Consider the following 22632-nt stretch of genomic DNA (forward strand, 5'->3'; position numbering starts at 1 on the left):
TACATTATGATTCATAACAGTAGCAACATTGCAGTTATGAAGTAGCAACGAAAATAATTTTATGGTTGGGTCACAACATGAGGAACTGTATTTAAAGGGCCATAAGGTTGAGAACCACTGATCTAGTGTATTTCAGGAGTAAGTTATTAGTGGAGCAAAGGAGCCGTGTCTACAGATGCTGTGAGTGGTGCCCACCTGGGCATTAGTCTGCTCTGAGGCCAGGTGCTACAGTGGCTAATCAGACAGTTAGGTCCTGGTTTCACCTTGGCCACATACTAGCTAGGTGGCAGGGCCTCCATCTCTGGGGGCTGAATGATGGTCTGTAGACTTTCAACTCTAGAATGTAAGAATCTTTGGCTAGAGATAGTAACTGAAGAAGTATTGAAGGTTTGGATCTCTTTAAAAAGGGGTGGAATGGGAGAGGACCATAAAAGTGTAGAAAAACTAACACATCATTTGATAGGTTTACATTTTATTTTATTTGAGAATTTGAGAAATGTCATTGCTTCAAGAGTAGGGCAGTAAAGACGGGGTGTCTTCCAAGGATGCCTGTTTAGCCTTAGCCTTTGTCCCGTGAGTTCGGTGGTCCCAGCCCTTTGGTGAGGGCCAGGGGACCCATGTTGTCATGGAAGCTTTGGCAAGCTCTTGCTAATTATGCTTTCAACTTTGGTTTATTCGGAACATCATGAAGGTTTAAATCCAGAAGATCCTCTCTTGAGTGATAAGTGTTGCTATTAAATTCTTCATAATTCTCTGTAAATCTTGGAAACCTGCTCAGTGCTATTTGCCCAAGCTTCCCTCTTGGTTGGGCCAATAGACTGCTTCCTTATTTCCTATCTTCAGTAGGTAGGTGGCATGAAGCCCTGATTTCGTAGCTTCCTCCCTAACTAGCTATGTACCTTCACCTTCTCTTAGCCTTGGTAGTCTTATATGTCAGCTTGAGGTAGTGAACAGTGCCCTCACTTTCTTCTCCTGAGATTCAATTATTAAAGTTCTTCGACTAGTGTATGATGCTGGGCAAGTGGTGTGGGATCATCATCGCCATGAGTCCATTTTCAGGCCCAGAGATGGATTCCTGATCTGGTGCTCTTTCTCAGACCAGAGCGCGTCTCAGAGAAGGACTGTCTAAGATGGTACGAAGGTCATTGTGGAGGGCTGGAAAGGGTGGAGAGCAGGTCATAAAAATCATGTCTAAGTTTGTTGATTATCATGAACCATAATGAAAGCTTCTATTTGTTGATTTGCAAGGAAGAAAAAGTCTCCACAGAAGGCAGAAACCTATCTTCAAGGAGCACTGAAGAATTACCTGGCTGAGGGCTGGGCACTGCCTATCACACACACAAGGAAGCAGCTGGCTGAATGTCAAAAACACCTTGGACAGATTGAGAAGTATCCTTTAAGTCTAGCATTTTCATGAAATAGGAAAATTGTTTTTGTTTAAACAGCAACAATGTCTACAATTGAGTGTTTAATAAACACCTAATAATTAGGAGAGAAAAAGCCAACCTGTACATGGGTACCATGTTAAATATAAGTTAAATGCCTAGTCCTCACATTTGATCTCTGAGTTCCTAATACTTTTTAAAAAATATATGTTTTTATTGATTTTTAGAGAGAGAGGAAGGGAGAGGCATAGAACGATAGAAACTTTGTTGAGAAACATCATCGATTGACTGCCTCTTCCACACCCCCTACTGGGAATTGAGCCAGCAATCCGGGTTATGTGCCCTGACTGGGAATTGAACCTGTGACCTTTTGGTTCTTGAGTCCGTGCTCAACCACTGAGCTGGGCTGAATTCCTAATAATTAAAAAAAAAAGGAGGAGGTGGGGAAATACCTGTTAAACTGCACTTTGAAAGCTCTGGGGCCTGGAGAAGCTGTTTGCATGCAGCACCCCTTGGTATAAGGTCCTCTGTGCTGGCCCTTTGACTCTCCACTCCAGCTACCTTCAGACCAGCAGCCTTTTAGCCAGTGATCATCACTTAACTGAAGAGGAACGAAAATACTTCTGCCAAGAGATACTCAACTTTGCCAGTGAACAGACAGACAGCTCAGGTAAGACCAATGGTTAAAGCTTTTTATTGTGAACATTTTCAGTGTTACAGAAAAGCAAAAAGAGTACACAATGTATAATGTATGCTAACCACCTAGATTCAACAGCTACTAACACTTTGCTGTGTAGCAAACATGTATCTAAATATTTCTTTTTGCTGAACTTTAAAGCAACCTCAGACCAAGTATAACACTTCACCCTGAAACAGTGTAGCATGCGTCTTGGAGAACAAGGGCGGCCCCCTAACCATGCCCAAATTGACAGGGTTCTAACTTCCTGGTACTCAGTAGCTCAAATTCAAATCTCCTCATTGTTTTTTGACATTATTTTTAGTGGAGTCTAATCAGGGATCATATATTACATTTGATTGTTGTATCTGAATTCTCTTTTAATTTAAACGTTTTTCCCATCTTTTTTTTTTTCAAGACACTGATCAAAGTTTTTTAATGTCACTGCTGTTTTGAGATAGAATTTACATACCATAAAATTCACTGTTTTGCAGTGTACAATTCAACCCCTTTTAGTATATTCATAGATATGTGCACATCACCACAATCCACTTTCTGTCTCTAGATACTATTTTGGATATTTCATGTGAATGCAATCATATACCATGTAGTTTTTTGTGACTGGCTTCTTTCATTCAGCATAATGTTTTCAAGATTCATCCATGTTGTAATGTGTCAGTATTTCATTCTTTTTTATGGCTAATAATATTCCATTGTATGGATGGCCCACATTCATTGGTTGTGTGTAAAACACTGACCTTTGGACATTTAGCCAGTTGTTTCATGGACTGTCCCACCTTCTGGAGTTTGTTCAGTGTTTCCTCATGGGTGTGTCCAACAGAAAGGTTGTTCCGAAAGGCTAAGATTCAAGCTAAAACTTTTGGCAAATATATTTTCTAGCTAATGCTGTGTGGTAAGATTAAATTTATTATAACACTTAGCTCCTGGGGTTTTGTTTATCAAAAAGAGTACTTAAAATAGTACTGTCTTTTTTTTTTTTTTTTAATCTTCACCCAAGGATATTTTTCCTATTTATTTTTAGAGAGAGTGAAAGGGAGGGAGGGGGGGGAGAGAGAGAGAAACATTGATGTGAGAGAAACACATCAACTGGTTGCTTTTCACACTGACCAGGGCCGTGGATCGAATCTGCAACTGAGGCACATGCCCTTAACTGGGACTCGAACCCACGACCCTTTGGTCCGTGGGCTGACACTCCAACCACTGAGCCAAGCGGCCAGGGCTAAAATAGTACTGTCTTGGTCAGCTGTGGTGGCCATCACAAAATGCCATGGACTGGATGTGTGAGCCGCAGATGTACATTGTCTCACAGCTCTGGAGGCTGGAATCTGAGACCAGATGCCATCAGGGTTAGTTTCTGATGAGGCCTCTCCTCCTGACTTGTGCTTACATGGAAGGAGGGAGGGGTGTTTGGGGCTTCAGCTTTAGAGTGTGGGGGGAACACAGTTCAGTCCATAGCAGTTACTAACTACTGGAAAGCCAGTGTTTCATAGGTTTGGCTTCAGGTCCATATGGTCATTGACTGCTGGCGTGTTTCACTCACATTGAGCTGTTCGGATGGGTTTCTCAGGAGCAACATGGCCTTGATTAGTTGGTCTGCTTAGGTTCTTTAATGGGCCCAAACTAGCTGTTGGTAGAGCCTTGTGCCACGTCTGCTGTGTGTGACATAGATGTGAGACTGTGCAGTTATGTCTTTCCTGCCAACGTTCTTTGGTATCTCTGTGTGAATCGGCTATTCCGAGGTCATCCGCTATTTTTTGTGTGATTTTATAGCATCACCATCAGCAGGTTCTTTTGTTGATTAGTGTTTAATAAATACCATTGCTCAGTATGGCAGCCCTGTGGATTTTCTAGACTAACCAGGTGCTTGTAGAAAGGAGGTCAGAGAAAGCAGTGGGTTCCTCTTGGTTAGTGACTGTGGGGTGGGCTGCACTGGCCCTCTGCAGTTCAGGAGGCAGGGCTCCTTGCTCAGTGGGCTGACGTCATAGGCCGCAAGCACCTGGGTTTGCTTCCCGATATGCAGGGGTGGGTGGACATCTTCATTTGGGAATTTTGTTATGGAGGTGGAAAGTGGTGGAATTCCTTGAAACAGCTGTAGGAATTGGACCATTTAAGAATGTTGTTTTGGCCCTGGCCAGTGTGGATCAGTTGGTTGAGCGTCATCTCATGCACCAAAAGGGAGCTGCTTCGATTCCTGGTCAGGGCACATGCCCAGGTTCGGACTTGATCCCCAGTAGGAAGCAGCTGATCAATGTTTCCTTCTCCCCTCCCCTCCCCCTCACCCTCTTCCTCCTCCTCCCTCTTTCCCTCCCTCTCCCATTCAAAATGCTTTGAAATTGAAGAGTTGACCTGTATTTCTCTTTGGTTTATCAAAACAGAACTTAGAAACCATTATTTCTTCAGGTTTTATGATTTCCAGGCGTTATCTAAGCATTTGATTATGTTCTGCTTTTGACAAAGTAATTCTTGGTGTGTGAAGATGGTATGAGGTTGGGTAGTTTTAAACTGTCTCATTTGAACTTCATTACTTCTTGCTTCTCATGTTGAGCATACTCCAGTTGGCCCAATGGTAACCAAGGTCCTGCTGTCTCTGCATCTTCTAGAAGTGTGACTTGGGAAGAAAAATATGGTGCTATGTATTTGCAGGTCACAAAGTCGTACTCCCTATGCATTCCTTTGCACACCTGAGAGATCTCCGTTTTACTCCCTCCAATGCCGTGGTGCACGTGGGTGGTGTTTTATCCGTGGAGATAACTGTATGCAGTCAGATGCCCGTCCCTGTCCACATGGACCAGATTGCCATCAGCGTCCACTTCAGCATCGAGAAAAACAGTTACCGGAAGACTGCTGAGTGGCTTACCAAGCACAAGACGTCCAATGGGATTATTAACTTTCCAATGGAGACCTCGCCTTTCCCCGCGTCCCAGAACAGTTTACCGGCTCTGGAGTTGTATGAGATGTTTGAGAGAAGCCCTTCCGATAACTCCTTGAACACCACGGGGATTATATGCAAAAACGTTCACATGCTCCTGAGACGGCAGGAAAGCAGCACTGCTCTGGACACGCCCTCAGGGGTGGCTCTGGATGACGGGGCCCCTGTGCTGAAGTGCTGCGGTGTGACTCTGGAACCAGGGGCCAATACCATAACCTTCAGGACACAGGTGTGTGTTGAGTTGGGGAGGTGACTTCAAAGGTGGTCAGCAGGGGGCGCTGGCCTGCAAGCATTGTCTGAACTATGGTGGGAGGCAAGTGGAGGCCTCTGTTCTTTTAACCTTGGTAATGTTTTATCCTTAAAGAAAAATAGACTGACAGTTAAGATAATTTTTATACTTATACAGTTTTAAGGCAATCGATAACTTTTGAATGAAGGTCTTAACATAGTTGGGTTCTCACTGGACTTAGATTTTTTGCCTTTGTTTTAAAATATACCCTCATTTGTTAAAATGAGATTTCAAAGAAGGTAGCATCCTTGATGTTAAAGTTTATTTTCCTTTTGCGACTCATGGCTGTCAAAGCAGTGCTTCTGATGCACTCTGACAGTCTCCCATGCAGTGTGTCCTATAACCCCTGCTAATCAGGGATGTGACCTCTGGGAAGGACAGCTATTTGTCACATGTGTTTTAGTCTAGTCTGAGAGCAGGTTTTATATCTCATGCATTCAGAGAGAATGCCACATATAAAGTTTATTGAATTGAAAATTCATTATTAGAAGTCAAGTTGAAGCCCCAATTACTCAGAAAGACATCAGTAGAAGTTTTTAGGGCCCTTTGCACAGCCTGCCTGTAGACATGTGAGCACAGAGCAGTAGGATAAGGAGGGTAAAAGAAGGATCAATTCAGGGATAATGGTACCTCCTGCTCTTCGGGTGCTCACAATTGCGAGAGTGGGTGACGACTTTCCAAGTGCTTGATTTGACCCTAGGCCAAGGAGCCTGGAACATACACGCTGCGGCAGCTGTGCGCCTCGGCGGGCCCAGTGTGCTTCGTACTTCCGCACCTCTACCCGCTGGCGCAGTACGATGTGTACTCCCAGGAGCCGCAGCTGCACGTGGAGCCACTGGCCGGTGAGTGGGCTGCACAAAGCTGGGATTGTGGAGTTCTGGTTTGCACTTCACTCCTTTTTGGAGGAGTCTGAAAGCAGGGCTTTCTGCACCAATGGACTTGCAGCACAGTGTAGCCGGATTCCTCTGTAAGAGATGTTTGGGGTAGCATCAAAGAAATCTTGCCCGGCTGTGACTTTTCTGTTCATCGAATATTTGCGTTCTGTAAATGCTAACTTTCATGTTTAATAAGCGTGGTAAATCCAAACATAAAAAAATGAGAGAAAAATGAGCTATCAGTTAATGTCAACTACAGAGAACTTAATAAGTAAATATAATTTCTTGATCTCCTAGCATAGTATTTGAGAAATTCAAAGCTGTTGTCCTCTTTGTTAAGTTCTTTTTTTATAATTTTTTATTAAGTTATTACATATGTGTCCTTATCCCCACATTAACCCCCATCTCCCCCACTCATGCCCTCACCCCCCTGTTGTCTGTGTCCATTGGTTAGACCTGTATGCTTGCATGTAAGTCCTTTGGTTGATCTTAATTTCAAAAATTAGAAAGAATTGGTGTAAACAAATGATTTAAAACCACACATCAATTAAAACAGTGAAACAGAATGTCTTAGTTGTTCAGGCTGGAACAATGTATTTATTGGCTTATTTCTTCCATTTGAAAAAAAAATCAAAGAAAGCATTTTTTTCTATTGAATCTCCCCATACTTTCTATTTTTGTGTTTTTAAACTTCTCCCATGGCCATCAGGAAAGGCCTCAGATGCTGAACACAGCAGTCTCTCAAATGATTCTATGTCAGAGAACCTTTTGTGAAAAAGGCTGAGCTTTGTTGCTGGCAGAGCCTGGAATGTGCCCGGTGAGACCAGCCAGCTGTGCTCACGCCTCCCTGCTGCAGCCCCTCCCTCCTCGTGCCCCTGCCTTCCCACCTTCTGGTTTGTCTGTTTCTTTCTCTTCCGTGTTTCTTATCTCTTGCCTTCTTCCTTCCGCCTTCCCTGGAGTGGGATGGATTCTCAGAAACCTTAGCTCATTTTCATGTTAAGAGAAACCAATAGCCATGTCTTTAACTGAGTTGTTTTTAAGCCAAAGATCTTGAAGGCCTAATCTGAAACATCCAAAGAAGATTCTGAATAGCAATAGCACATGCAATTTCATCAGTCTGTTCTAAAAATAAAAAATAAAAAAATTATTGATTTGAGAGAGAGAGAAACATGAGTTTATTGTTCCACTTATTAAACTTTCATTGGTTGATTCTTGTATGTGCCCTGACCAGAAATCAGACCCTCAACCTTGGCTATCGGGACGACGCTCTAACCAACTGAGCTAAAAGACCAAGTCTCATGAATCTGTTCTTCGGTGTCATTATCTGATTGTCTCTTACTAACTTATTGGCAGATAAAATTTGAGCCCCTCATAGACATGGTTGCCACTGTGATCCCTAACTCTTAGCCAACGTGGTGATGAGACAGACACCTCAGGCTCAAAGCTTCTCTTAGTCTCAGCAAGGACCCCGCAACCCTGCAGTCCGTGTAATTGAGATTAAAGTGAGAGTGGAGGGATGGAAACAGTGAATTTGAGGAGTATCTGAAGTGAAAAAATCTTTTCTAGTAGAAAAAACAGTGCTTTTTTGTTGTTTTTATTTTTTTAAAAAAACTGTATTTTAGCCTCATACTAGTTCCTCCATTGCTATTTTTGGGTGAGAGTGATGCTAAGTGCAGTCTTTTCCCCTTTAGATAGCCTTTTAGCTGGTATTCCTCAGAAGGTCAAGTTCACTGTCACTACTGGCCATTATACAGTGAAAAACGGGGACAGCCTCCAACTCAGCAATGTGGAAGCCATGCTCATCCTGTGTCACGCAGAGAACAAAGCTGTGATCTATTCTAACACGAGAGGTAAGGGGTGGTCACCTAGCAGGTGGACTCTCAGCATTGTTTGCCGTGCAGATCATGGGGATGTAAGGAGCTGTCATCCCTTTCATCCTTAGTTAGCACCTGAGGCCTGCTTCTGTCCACAACTTTCTCCTGGCAGCATCCTGCCTGGGGTGGGCAGTGACCCTGCCCCTGGATGGGGCGTTACACATGGGAAGGATAAACAGAGCCGTGCATGTGCTCGCTGCCAGGTGGTGCTGACCCTGCTAGGACTTCGGATGCAGCATGGGCCTGTGCTTAATAGTGACGCCCTGCGGGCCTCTAGCCTCCTACAACCCTCCCCACTTTCCTCACCAAAAAGCAAAAGTAAATCGGCCTTTTTAGGCAGTGGACAGTCTGTCCTCCCGGTGGTCAGCTGTGAGTTATGGAGGGAAGGACGCTGCTCCCTTTCTGGGAGGGAGCACGTTGTGCAGGGACACACACAATGCTCTTCTGTATTCAGACTGAGCACAATGACAGCTCTCTGGCCTGGGACCAGCTGGCTTTCATGCAGTGTGACCCTGTCTTAGGGGGCTTTGTGCCTGATTTTCCTGCCTCTTCAGTCCCACCTTAGTCCTTTCTGTGCTTTTATGTGTATAGGAGCAGCAGGAGTTGGGCTGGCACTTCACTGCTGGGCCCATCACCTGCTAGAAGAAAAAGGAACAAGGAAACAGAAGGAATGTGTTTGAAGTGACTTTTTCTATCTTTCCTAGAAAAGGCTTCTGACGCATCACTCCGAGTTCAGTCGTCTGACAAGGTCACCAGCATCAGTCTGCCTGCAGCGCCTGCATACCACATGATCGAATTTGAACTGGAAGTTCTGTCTTTACCTTCAGCTCCAGCAGCTGGAGGGGAGGGGGGGAGCACCATGCTGGGGATGACGGAGGCCCAGAGGAAGCCTAAGGACACACAGAAAGCCGACCACTGCATGGCTACCACAGACCACAAAGTAAGGAGGGTCATGTCCTGCTGGTTCTGAAAGCCAGTGCGTAAGAGATGATTCGGTTGAAGTGGCAGATTGCCAGTTCCTGATGCCGCGCACTCTTGTTGGGTTTAGCACTAATACCTGTGAATCACCTTTGATAATGGGTACATCTTGGAGAGACAAAGACAGACAGCTCTAACTTTCCTATCCCAGCTCAAGAGGGAAGGACAGTTTATTGTGAAAGATAGCGTTTGCTTAAGGGAGGCAACCTTGGGCCCGTAGTCTGTTTGTCCTAGTGATTAGGCTAGAGGGAGTTATGTGCCTTGGTGTGCTTGTTTCTGTCCACTGAGGTGTCACATCAAACTTAGCAAGGAAAAAACTCTGCTTTGGTGCTGGTATTTATTGACAGTGTTTTGAGCAATCCATGACTTTGGTCCCCGATCCACAGCCCATCAGCTCACGCAATGTGTTGCTAGCATTGTGTTGATTCCAGGTATGTCTGTGTCTTGTAACACAGATATCGGTTATGAGGGCTTCTGACCAGCTCAGGTGTAGAAGTGTATTCTTGTGGCTGCATGAATAAAGTCAAGACCCATCTGTATGCTGCCTATAACAGACTCACTTTATTTTATTTTATTTTTTTGTGTGATTAATCACTATGCTTTAATTATGTTCAAATTGTAACAATGAAATTGGGGGTCACCACAACATGAGGAACTGTATTGAAGGGTCACTGCATTAGGAAGTTTGAGAACCACTACCTTAATCACTCTACTATATAGCCTCCTTTCAATGAACTGTATTAATACTTCTTTCCTCAGAGCTAATAAGAAATTGGAACTACCCTTAGAAATAATTATTGAGTCTACGGCCATACCACCCTGAACGCGCCCGATCTCGTCTGATCTTGGAAGCTAAGCAGGGTCGGGCCTGGTTAGTACTTGAATGGGAGAAATAATTATTGATCTGTAAAATGAACCAAAGCCATTTGTCAGTCCAAACTGACCATGAGAAATTGAAACTTACAGTATCCCAGTAGCATTTTTACCAAATTAGAATTTAAGCAGGTCTGCTGATAACAGACTCACTTTAGATGTAAGGATGCACACAGACTGAAAGTGAAGGGATGAAAAAAGATATTCCATGCAAATAGATATCAAAAGAAAGCTGAAGTAGCTCTACTGATTTTAGACAAAATAGACTTTAAAACAAAGATTTTAATAAGAGACATTACATAATAATAAAATAGATCAATACAAAGAGAAAATATAACATTTATATACCCAACATAGGAATACCTAAATATATAAAGCAAATACTAACAGGAAGAAGTAGATAACAATACAATAATAGTAGGGGACTTACTACCCCACTTACATTAATAGATAGACCATCTAAATAGAAAATCAGTAAGGAAATGTTGCTCTTAGACATGCTAGAGCAAATCAATTTAACACGTATGCAGAGCATTCCATCCAAATGCAAAAGAATACATGTTCTTCTCCAGTGCATGCGGAAGATTTCCAAGGTAGATCATGTTAGATCACAAGTCTTAATACATTTAAGAGAGTTGAAATCATATCAGGCATCTTCTTCAACCACAACGGTATGAAACTAGAAATTACGTGAAGAAAACTGGAAAATTCCCAAATATGTGGAGATTAAACAACTTGCTACTGAACAGCCAATGTGTCAAAGAAGAAACCAAAAAAATACGTTGAGACAAATGAAAATGGAAATGTAACATACCAAGATTTATGGGCTGCAGCATAAGCAGTTTTAAGAGGGAAGTTCAGAGTGATAATTGCCTATCTCAGGAAGCAAGAAAGTCTCAAACAACCCATCCTTGTACCTGAAGGAACTAGATAACGAACAAAGCCCAGAGTTAGTATAAGGAAGGAAATAAAAATTAGAGTAAAAATAAATGAGAGAGACTAAAAAGACAATAGCAGAAATCACTAAAATTAAGAGTTCTTTGAAAAGATAAAATTGACAAACCTTTGGCTGGATTCACCAAGAGAAAAAGAGTGGAGGGATAGAAACAAATACCATGGAAATACAAAGGATTCTACGGTGAACAATTATATGCCAATAAATTGGACAACCTAGAAGAAATGGATAAATTTGTAGAAATACAAAAAGGTTTATGGTGAACAATTATATTTCAACAAATTGGACAACCTAGAAGAAATGCATAAATTTTTAGAAATATACAACCTTTCAGGTCTGAATCATATGAAATAGAAAATCTAAGCAGATTCATTACTAGTGAGGAATTGAATGAGTGATGAAAAACCTCCCAACAAAAGGACAAGATGGCTTTACTAGTAAATTCTACTAAACATTCAAAGAAGAATTAATGCCAGTCTTGCTCAAACTCTTTCAAAAAGTACAAGAGGAAGGAGCACTTGCAAACTTATTTTATGAGTCCCTGATAGATACCAAAACCAGAAAAGATGCCATAGGAAAGAAAATTACAGGCTAACATTCCTGATGAAGATAGGTGCAAAACTCCTTAACAAAATGTTAACAAACCAGATGCAACAACCATATGGGATCATAAATCCCTGTATGATCAAGAGGGATTTATTCCAGGGATGCAAGGTGGGTTCAAATCTGCACACCAGTTGGTGTGGTACACATCACCAAAATGGACAAAATTACATGATCATCTCAATAGATGCAGAAAAAGCATTTGACAGAATTTGCATCCATTTATGATAAAGACTCTCAACAAAGTGGGTACTGAAGGAGCATACTTCAGCTTAATGAAGACGATATGACAATCCCACAACTAATATCATACTCAGCAGTAAAAAGCTGTAAATTTTTTCCCTAAGATTAAGAACAAGACGAGGATACCCACTCGCACCACTCTTTTTTACAACAGTATTGGATGTCTAAGTCAGAGCAGTTAGTCAAGAAAAAGAAATCAAAGGCATACAGATTGGAAAGGGAGAAAAGAAATTGACCATTTGCAGATGACATGATCTTATATATAGAAAATCCTAAAGACTTGATCAAAAAACTGTTAGAACCATTTATGGATGAATGGGTAAAGAAGTGATACGCACAGTGGAGTATTATTTGGCCATAAAAAGGAATGAAATCCTCCTATTTGCAGCAGCACGAGTGGATCTCAGTGGTATTATGCTAAGTGAAATAAATCGGAGAGAGAAAGGGAAATACTGTATCTTCTCTCTTAAATGTGGAATCTAAAAAATATTCAGAAACACCTTGCAGATACAGAAAACAGATTGGTGGTAGTAGGTGGGAGCAGTGGTTGAACTGTTTTTTTGTTTTAGTTTAAATGACAAGTTTTAAAAAGTATATGCACAAAAGGCTAAGAAATGCAGTCATTTTAAAGAGAGGCATAGAATATCAGACCAGTGGCACCTAAAGAATAATGTTTTTATTTTTCAGTCTTTGAAATGTTTTCCCTCACCTGATACAGAGTTCAGGAGACAAAGATGATGTTTATTTCAATTAAGAGCATATAGTCACGCTGAATGAGTGAGTTTCCATATTCAATATATTTGTTAAGTGAGGGAAATAAATCGAAGCTTGAGGCCTGGTTTCTGCCCTTACAGGAATTAATAGCTTTGTCCACACTGTGCCTTGATTGGTTTTCAGCTCTGCATTCAGCGTCATGTGGGTTAAGTGTTTGAATAATTCATTTAATTTTTTAATAGTTAATGACTGAGTAATATCATCTAGACATAAGTGATTAAAAGCACTTTGTCATAACTTCCTGCACAGTAAAAAATTACATTTAGCATCACGGCCACATGTGGGAGGATAGCGAGGTGTGGCTTATGTGCTTGCTGCAGCCTCTGCTCCGCAGCCATTGAGACGATTCTGGACATTCTGCCGGTCCCATGTCCATTTTTCTTGACTGTGTATGTAGCTTTGTGTCTCTCCTGTGTTTGTGCATATGTTTAGTGGGGTTTTCCTTCTGAATAAGGAATTGTAAAGCCATCAAGTATGTAGGAAATTGGCAGCCCCCGCAGACTTGGATGGATGGTGGTGGTGCTGTGCCATTGGTGAGTAATCTGAATGGGTGTCCCTCTGTTTCTCCTAGGTGTCCATCGAGTGCCCGTGGTCCATCTACTCCACTGTCATCGCACTGACGTTCAGCGTACCCTTCAGGACCACACATGCTGTGCTGTCAGCCGGGACACGGTAAGGGAGGCCCTACTTCTGTCGCAGGCTCTTTGACATAGAGACCCTTGCTGTTGAGAGCTTGGCTTTGGTGACCTTGAGCACATTTTCTTACATGACCATGATGCCATTGTCCACTACAGTACCCAGTCTATACTGAGATCTCCCCAGCTGTCTCAGTAGTGGACTGCACAGCTGGTTTGTGGGAGAGGGGATCCATCCAAGTGCCCGTGATATTATCAGACCTTTCTTTCTGTCCTTGCCTTGTTCTTCAAGCCCATGACCCATTGACAAACATGGGCCAGTTGTCCTCTGGAAGGTGCGCATTCTGCATTTGCCTGGTCACATCCTTGTGAGTTTGTTAAACTAGTTTCCCCAGCATCTCTAGCTAATTCTAGAGCAGGCCTTTTCAGCCTCAACACTGCTGATGCTGTGGGTCGATAACTTACTCTGGGCACTGCCCTGTGCATTGTAGGGTGTTAGCATCTCACTGCTTTATGCCAGTGATACTCCCCATCCTGCCCACCCCAGTGTGACAACCAAAAAATGTCTCCAGACATTGCCCAACGTCCCCTGACTGGAGTGTGTGTGGGGAAATTGCTGCCAGTTGAGAACCACTGTGCTTGAAGCTTGATCAGATTCACAGTCAGCCCTCGGAAAGGCTGGAATCTTTGAGATGTGTCCTGTGCTTCATATGTCGCTGCATCAGGAGATGTTCCCGTTGTCCCGTCAGTGATGCTCACATGACCACTGGGCTTAGGTGAGCCTGGCCCATCATTGTAATATCCCCTTCTGCTTCAGCCAGGGCTTATTTGGGTAATTTGGAAACAAAAATGTCAGAATCATATTTATTTATTTGAGAACTTTTAAGATTTATTTTTAAGCAAAATAGTGAAATACTTAGAGCTCACCTGTGAGGTAGTGAGTTTTTTTAAAATTAAATTTATTGGGGTGACATTGGTCAACATGAACATATAGGTTTCAGAACCATATTTAGAGTGGAATAAATAAAACCCCCTAAATAAAGTAGCATGAAACATCTTCAGTTAGCATAGTTGTCTTAAATTAGTGGTTTGTAGAAGATAACAACTTTTAGTAATACCATGAAAAAAGAAACTACAACAATGCTATTGGAAAAAATACCCCTAACTTTCTAATGATTACAGATAAAGACATTATGCATCTTTTCGCAGCACCCTATAATTTTTAGGCCAGGCTACAATTACAATATTCATAATTCCTGAAATTGTCTGTGTTAAAACCTAGTTATAAAAATTATGTATTTCAAGGATAACATTATTGTAAGCCTTTATAGAATAGTGTAACGTACTTACATTAGTCTCTAGATTTGGGTCAAAATACTTAATGATTGGAAATAACTAGCAGTGGAGAAAAGTTTTGGTTAGTTGTTACAGTGTCAGATGACGAACAATACTACCTTAATTTTGCAGTATACTGAGGTTGCTGGTGCTGTTTTATACAGTGAAATAGCAGCCTTTCAGGAAACAAAGTTCAATAATAAGACATTTAACTTCTTCATTTAAAAACAAAACAAAACAATTTTAAACAGAACTGAGTTGCTTTAAGAACTGTCTTTTCAAAACTCCTCTTTACCTGTAACAGAAATTACAGTGAATCCTGTACTTAGTTTCTCAGTGAGTAATCATTATTTGTGATCACTACTTTCCTAGTAACTCATTTAGATCCATTGCAGGTTTAGGGAACTCAGTTATAATTGTGTAGAAATACTGTATCCGAATCAGAATGTTCTTTAATCCATTTTTCCTTAGAAATAGTTCACTTAGAAAGATTTATATTTTCTGACCCTTTTACATGTGAAATCAAAAGTAGGAATATAAGTAACAACCTGTTCTTATTTATTTTCCTGTGTCACTTTTTTTTAAAACATATTTTTACTGATTTTAGAGAGGAAGGAAGATGGGAGAGAGAGATAGATACATCAGTGATGAGAGAGAATCATTGATTGGCTGCCTCCTGCACGCCCCACACTGGGGACCGAGCCTGCAACCCGGGCATGTGCCTTTGACTGGAATTGAACCTGGGACCCTTCAGTCCGCAGGCTGACGCTCTATCCACCGAGCCAAACCGGCCAGGGCCTGTGTCACTTTTTTGATTCCCCAGAGAGGGTCTTCTTAACAAAGCCAAAGTATATTTCATAAAGTTCTTAAATGTCAAAGCCATATTTTTTGTTTTTCTGCTTTAGGAAATATATTCAAGTTTGTGTCCAGAATCTGTCGGAACTTGACTTTCGCCTGTCAGATAGTGATCTTGTAGACACTGGGGATAGTACTGACCTGCAGCTACTGCCGTTGAACACAAAATCCCAGCAGGTAACCGTCTTCCAGAATTGAGCATGAACTCGACAGAACACAGGAGAACAAGGGTGTACTGACTGAGCCACCCACACGTGTTGGTGGACATGGCAGAGGAAGCCTCTCCATCCAGAGAATGGCGTGCTGGTGGTCAGTAAGCATCCCACGCACCCGAGACTGCTGGGAACCGCAGCTTTGTGCCGCAGCGTGCATGTCCACCCCCACTCTGTGGGCCGAGTGGTACAGTGAAGGGATTGGATTCTCATTAGAAGAATTAAATCTTACACTTGTCCTACCCTGCGTACAGATTTATGTAACTACAAGCTTATTCGTAGTCTCATGTGGACAGGGAATGGTGGCTGCTCCACTCTGCCTGTCATTCAGTGCCTGCCCGCGCCCCAGGAAGAAATCAGAGGTGCTGGTGTAAAGGGGTCTTACCCAGCTCACACTGCCTGGCTGAATCCCGACCTTGCTTTTCATGTTCGTTTGTCACATGCGTTTTAGACAGTAAGTGCTGAGTGTTTAGAAGAGCAAAGGTTCTTAATGATTGCCTAATTTTTAGCATTTTCAAAGGTTTTTCCCCAACTAACAGCTGACACTACCCAATTTTATGGCTGTGCTATAGGCATGGACTTTTTGTGTGAAGTAGTGCTAGTTCCTCATTTAACTTAATGTTAAATACAAAGTAATTGGCATGGATGTAGATTTCCTTTTTAATTGGTTGATGCATTTCCCACTTTGGAAATGTATGGGATACTATATACTAATAAACATTCCTTAAGCTATTTCATCTCCTATGCTGTGAAACTTAGGAAATCTTAAAAAATTAAGACCTTTTTACCAACCTTGTGCATCCTGCTCTGAGGGCAAGGGCAGCAGGAGGAGTGGGGGCAGTGGTGAGGGTACAGGACTTAGCACAACACACTCTGGATGTCAGTAGCAGAGCTCTGTGGGGTCTCTTTTTCGGCTCACCCGCGTTCCCATTGCAGGAAGTGTGTCTTTGACAGACTGTGGCTTTTTCTGTGTGCGTGTGTGTGTGTGTGTGTGTGTGTGTGTGTGCGCGCGCGCGTGCGCGCGCGCACATGTATGTGCATTGCTGGCGGAGTGTGGCTTTGTCTCTGCAGTGACACCGACTCTCTTGCAGCACATCTGCAGCCGGCAGTCGGTGTTCTTTGTCTGGGAACTGACGTGGACAAGAGAGCCTCCCCCTTCGCTGCGTGGCCGGTTCTCCATGGAATTCCGCCCGGCTTCTGAAGAACGGCTGTCTATCTCCTTAAAGCCCTATACTTATGAATTTCAAGTGGAAAACTTTTTTGTATGTATTGTATTATTTTTTTGGTGAGATGTGGGGTGGGAAAATGAAAAGTCATGTATTCTTTATAATCTAGAAAAATTAGACAAGATCTTTCAATATAATGAAGCAACAGTTCAAAGAAAATAGTTAACGCTTGGGGCAGTTAAATCACTGACTGACTGTATTTGATCCCAGGTCTTTTTAGGTGACATGATACATGTGCACTATTGCAGGCGGCTCTGAGATGAGTGTTTATTAGCATAAAGACCAAAGACTTACTACTACTCCCTTCTCCTCCTTAGTTGACTTTAGTAGAGTCCTTTCATCTTGATCATTCGCTACTACACAGGGCGGTTGTGTTATAAAGACATGTCTCTAGTTTTCTAAAAGAAAAAGTGAAAATATCACAGTTTACTTAATGTTGGGAAGATTTTTTATAGCCTGCACATGGAGCTTAAAGTAGCCTTGAGCTAGGTGAGTAGATAGTTGGCTTTTGTTTCTGTAGTGAAATTATTGGATTTTGTGTTAGCTAAATGAAAATGAAAATACAGTTGACCCTGAACAACTCGGGGGATTAGGGATACCCACCCCCCCCCCACCCCCCACAGTCAAAAATCCACATATAACTTTTTTTTTCTTTATTGATTAAGGTGTTATATATGAGTCCTTATTCCCCCATTGCCCCCCCACACACACACACACATATAACTTCTGATTCCCTCAAAATTTATCTACCATTAGCCTACTGTTGGCGAGAAGCCTTACTGATAACATAAACAGACAATTGACACATATTTGTATGTTACCTGTTACATATTATATTCTTACAAAAAAGTAAGCTAGAGGAAGGAAGTGTTATTTAAAAAAATCATAAGGAAAAGAAAATACATTTACAGTATCTAAAAAAAATCTGTGTATAAGTAAGTGGTCTTGTGCAGCTCAAACCTGTATTTTTCAAGGGTCAACAATTTTGTGGTATTTCATTTTATTTTATTTTCTTTATTACTGAAATTGTCAACACTTTGAGAAGTGTTTGTGCAGACAGCTTTTGCTTAGCAATCTTTTCAATATCTCCTTTCAACTAAAAGACTATTTGTTTTGACCCTCTGTCTTATTTAACTGTCCATATTAGCTATAGTGGACAACATGATCATATTAATAGCAGCTGAACATTAAGTCGTTCACATGGTACAGAAATTTCTGCAGAAATTTCATCTGGTTTGCTGATACAGATTATTATTAACTGGTTAGCAGTGTTTACTGATACCTTAATCTTTTTTGCTTCCTCTTCAAGTGAAGAGCATAGAACATTTTTCCTTTAGAACTGTACAAGCTGAGTAAAAGGCCAGAGAAACAATCTGGTGGGTTGTTCTTTTCACAACTGAGGACCAGATATATGGATACCACTTTTTTTTTTTTTTTTTAAATATATTTTATTGATTTTTTACAGAGAGGAAGGGAAAGAGATAGTTAGAAACATCGATGAGAGAGAAACATCGATCAGCTGCCTCCTGCACATCTCCCACAGGAGATGTGCCCGCAACCCAGGTACATGCCCTTGACCGGAATCGAACCTGGGACCTCTTAGTCCGCAAGCTGACGCTCTATCCACTGAGCCAAACCGGTTTCGGCATGGATACCACTTTTTTTTTAAGGCTTTATTCAGATATGATTAATATGCCATGAAGTTCACTCATTTAAAGGGTACAGTTTAATGATCTTTCTTCATTCAAAAAGAAACTACGTGCCTCGTTAACAGTCACTCCCCATCCCATCCTCTTCTCAATTCCTGGCAGTCATGGCCTAGAGGCCAAGCTGTCTATGAGTTGGTCTGTTCTGAACAGTTCATATAAATGGGATCGTGTTGTGTGTGATCTTTTTGTGCCTGACTTTCTTCACTTGGAATAGTGTTCCCAGGGCTTATTCATTTTGTAGCAGGATCAGAACTTCATTCCTTTTTATGGTTGAATAATATTCTAGTGTGGACAGACCACATTTTGTTTTTCTGTTATCAAAGAGACATCACTTTACATTCCCACTGGCAACATACGAGGGTTGCAATCCCCACCTCCTCACCAACACTTGTGTTTGTTGTCATTTTTATTAGAACCATCCCAGTGGGTGTGAAGTGGTATCTCGTGGTTTTGATTTGCATTCCCCTGGTGGCTGATGACTTTAAGCATCTTTCATGTGCTTATTGGCCATTTGTCTGTCTTCTTTGGAGAAATGTCTACCCAAGTCCTTTGCCCACTTTTTATAAGGTTGTCTTTTTATTACTGAGTTGTAAGTGTTCTTTATATAGTTTAGATATCAGTCCCTTATCAGATATGATTTGCAAATATTTTCTCTCATTTTGTGGATTGTATTTTCACTTTCTTGATGTCCTTTGAAACACAAATCTTTACTTTTTATGAAGTCCAACTTACTAATCTCTCTTATTTTTTGTACTTTTGGTATAGAAATTTAGAAATCATTGCCTATCCCAAGGTAAAAAAGATTTCCTTCATGTTTTCTTCTAAGAGTTCTATAGTTGTAGCTCTTACATGTAGGTCTGTGATCTATTTTGAGTGAGCCTTTGTGTATGGGATAGGCAGGGGTCCAAATTCATTCTTTCCATGTGGTTATTCAGGCGTCCCTATACCATTTGTTGGAAACACTGTTCTTTCCCCATTGGATGGTCTTGGCACCCTTGTTGAAAATCATTTGGCCATAAATGTTAGAATTTATTTCTGCCAAGGTTTATTTCTAAATAAATAGTTCTAAATAGTTCTAACACTGTCCCTAAAGCCTCAGCAGTTGCTGTCAGGTTTAGGAGGCACGTCACTGCTTCCCCTCGGCTGCTGGCCGCTGCCCTGCATTTCACATGCAGCCAGAACGTGATGCTCAGGGACACACACTTGGAACGCACTCACCTTCAGTCTGCAGCTGCGCTTCCTTCCAGGCTCTGAGCAAAGGCACATTCCACTTCGGCGGCACTCAGACAGTCCAGACTGAGCTTCCTGGGAGCAGATTTCTCAGGCGGCTCTGCTGTGGTGCCAGCGTTCCTCCATCTCCTGCCACCGCTGCGTCCCCCAGTCCACAGACATGCGTCTCCTTGCCCGTCCACGGGCTTGTGTCCATTTGTACCTGCAAGTGCAGGCATCTTTTTCGTCCAGTGAAGAGCTGCATAAACTTCCAGCGCAGCCCTCTTCTGATGGGTACAAGTCTGTCCTGTCCCCAACAGCCATGATTGGGTGTTTGACAGGGAAACAAACCGCTGATTGAGGCCCATCAGGGTTACTGTCAGCCTTGTTAGCTCCCAGAAAAACATGAAATCTTCTTTGAACATTTTATAACAACAACAGAACACTTTAAATTGAGTTATACTCTAAGTAATTACTTTATATATCTGTTATAACTTCAGGAAATTAACACTTAGTAAGTGGAGCACAGGTAGCTGGATGGTGAGCTGTGGTTCAACAATAGACCACAAGGGGAGTTGAAGTAGAGAAATGTGTTACTTACAGGTCCTGGAGGAGGTACCCTACACGCCTGGAGAGGCCACACCGGGAGGTCATGGGCAGAGTGCACACAGGGAGCAGGACCTGGGGCTCATGCCTTTATTAGGGCCTGTGGGTGGAGTGCTTTGAGGTTCTTGGACTCAGACTGGATTCGTCAATTCCACCCGGGGCCTGGGTAAGCCCCCAGGGCTCTTCCTAAGGGGCACAGGGGAAGGCGCTGGGAGGCAGGGTGACTGTTGATCTCAGGTACTGGAGAAACTGTATCAGGATATACGTTTGCTCGTGACTCTCTGGGCTGTTATCTAGGGCAGCAGTCGCCAACTGGTGGTCTGCGGGCCACTGGTGGTCCGTGAGTCCAAAAGGTTGGTGACCGCTGATCTAGAGTGTGGCTTGCACGAGGGGCCAGTGTTAGTTGAGGGCCCCGCTGGGCCAACACGGAGTAGCTGAGCTACACTCAGTGGTGTCCTGAAAGAAAGGCGCTCACCTTCCTAAGTGGAGCCTGCAGCGTGCGGCAGGTGGGCATGATCCCCTGGCAGGCTTTGGGTCTTTGTCCTGGGTGGCAAGCAAATGTTGGGTGAGTGTGAATAGGTATGAATATCAGATAAACATGTTACGGAGAAGGAAACATTGCGGAGAAAGCAGGTTATGGACTTGATATTGGGGGATCCCAACGAATTAATGTTAAATTTGCTAGTTATAATGGCATTATGTTTTGGTAAGAAAATGCCTATGTGTTTAGTATTACATACTGAAGCATACATGGGTAAAACGACAGATTGTCTGAAATTTGCTAAAAATACCCCAGGCGAGCTTTTCCCTGCTGACAGTGCTCTCGCAAACACGGTGAGCGTTCCTGAAACCCACGGGACTTTCTGTAAGAGTGTGGCAAGCATCAACCCCACCAGGTAACAGTGCGAGAAGGGCAAGGATTCTCTGTGTGCCCAGGAAAGCGGTGTTGTGACAGGAGGCAGCGTGTCTATGGTGGACAGACTTAGCCGATTTTCTGAAAAAAAAAAAAGGCTAACACTACAAAGAAGATTGTGCTGAGGCTTGAATGTGTTGTGCCCAATTGCTGGTGATTAAGAGGTGCAAGCATTTGGAACTGGGAAGAGAGAAGAGAAAGGGTCAAGTGATCTAGTTCTAAGCTTCATATTTTTATTATTATATGACAATAAAATTTTGATATGTTCACTTAAAAAAAAATACACCAGCGTAGATGGATAGATGAAGCAAATGAACGGCATGTTGATAATCTGGGACGTGGGTGACGGCACACAGTCGCTGCCTGTGCTGTTAGCGTGCCCGAGCGTCAGCACGCCGTGAAGCAAGGCCTCCCAAGAGCACTGAGTCGTTCAGGGCAAGCGCAGCTGCTCTGCTGGCCGATGGCACCGCGCTGGGCAGGCGTCTCCTCCGTTCTCCTCGGAGTCTGAGGGCAGCACCTTGTCTGCCTCACAGCGTTTCTGCAGATTTGTCTTCAGTGTTACACATCGCCGCTGTCCTTTTCTCCCCCTCTCGCCCAGACCTTATATACCGTGAAAGCTGAGATCCTGCCCCCCGCGGGGACGGAGCTCTGTAGGACAGGCTCGCTCTGCGCCCTGGAGGTGTCCATCACGCGCCTGTCGGACCTCCTGGAAGTGGACAGGGATGAAGCACTGACGGAATCCGACGAGTACTTTTCGACCAAGCTGATGTACGAAGGTAGGTTAGAGGCTTCTTCCTTCTAACTGTTGTGCTGATCCAGCGTGCTGAGTGAGTGCGCCCTCTCCCCCAGAGTGTAGTGTTCCTTGTCCAAAGAGAACGTACTAGAACTGAATGTTTCTATACAAGGTGGCCCTACGCTCGCAGGAGGTTGAACTTGGTTGTTATGGAGTCCTCTTCTAACAGGTGTTATCCAGCAGCTGTTGGGCTCAGAGCTGAGCACACGGTAGCACTAGGAGCTGCCCTTTCCTTTCTGCTGTGACTCGGGGTCTTCACCTCACCTTGAAGCAGAGTCCGAACCCCATGGCTCAGCAGTTCGGGTGTCCTGTAATCATGGCTCCTGCCCTTTTCCCTCCAGCTCCTTTCACCACATTTTCATACCTCATCCCCATGTGACCCCACAGCGACCCCCTGCGCCCGGCCCCTGCTTTGTCGCTGATTGCTTGGGCACCCTTCCCACCCCTCCCCCTCAGGCTGGCTCCTTCAGTAGCAGGCCTGTTTTTGGTGTCAGGACCCTTTATTCTCTAAAAAATTATTGAGGAGCCAAATATTTACTTATTTACTTAAAATAATAGAACTGTTCTCCAAAACAACAACAACAGCAAAAACTAGCAAGAGAAACATTGTTTTTGCATTCTTTCAAAGCTCTTTAATTTCCGGCTTCTGGGGGTAACTTGAGTT

The 22632-nt window shown here is 42.9% G+C and overlaps 1 protein-coding gene across 1 annotated transcript in view; it reads left to right on the forward strand.

The window, feature by feature from the left end:
* The window catches only part of TRAPPC10 (trafficking protein particle complex subunit 10), a gene marked incomplete at its 3' end in the record, with an annotated part of 75652 nt that overhangs the window by 50820 nt on the left and 2200 nt on the right, over positions 1-22632 (forward strand). The window contains exons 12-21 of the mRNA XM_081088026.1: positions 1249-1389; positions 1943-2055; positions 4726-5240; positions 6001-6142; positions 7867-8025; positions 8754-8989; positions 13047-13147; positions 15351-15477; positions 16604-16774; positions 21774-21951. Coding sequence (XP_080944152.1) covers positions 1249-1389; positions 1943-2055; positions 4726-5240; positions 6001-6142; positions 7867-8025; positions 8754-8989; positions 13047-13147; positions 15351-15477; positions 16604-16774; positions 21774-21951 — 1883 coding nt within the window. The remainder of the gene's footprint in view (positions 1-1248; positions 1390-1942; positions 2056-4725; positions 5241-6000; positions 6143-7866; positions 8026-8753; positions 8990-13046; positions 13148-15350; positions 15478-16603; positions 16775-21773; positions 21952-22632) is intronic.

The sequence above is a fragment of the Myotis nattereri genome (assembly GCF_964212035.1).
Source record: "Myotis nattereri genome assembly, chromosome: 3".
NCBI classification, from domain to species: domain Eukaryota; kingdom Metazoa; phylum Chordata; class Mammalia; order Chiroptera; family Vespertilionidae; genus Myotis; species Myotis nattereri.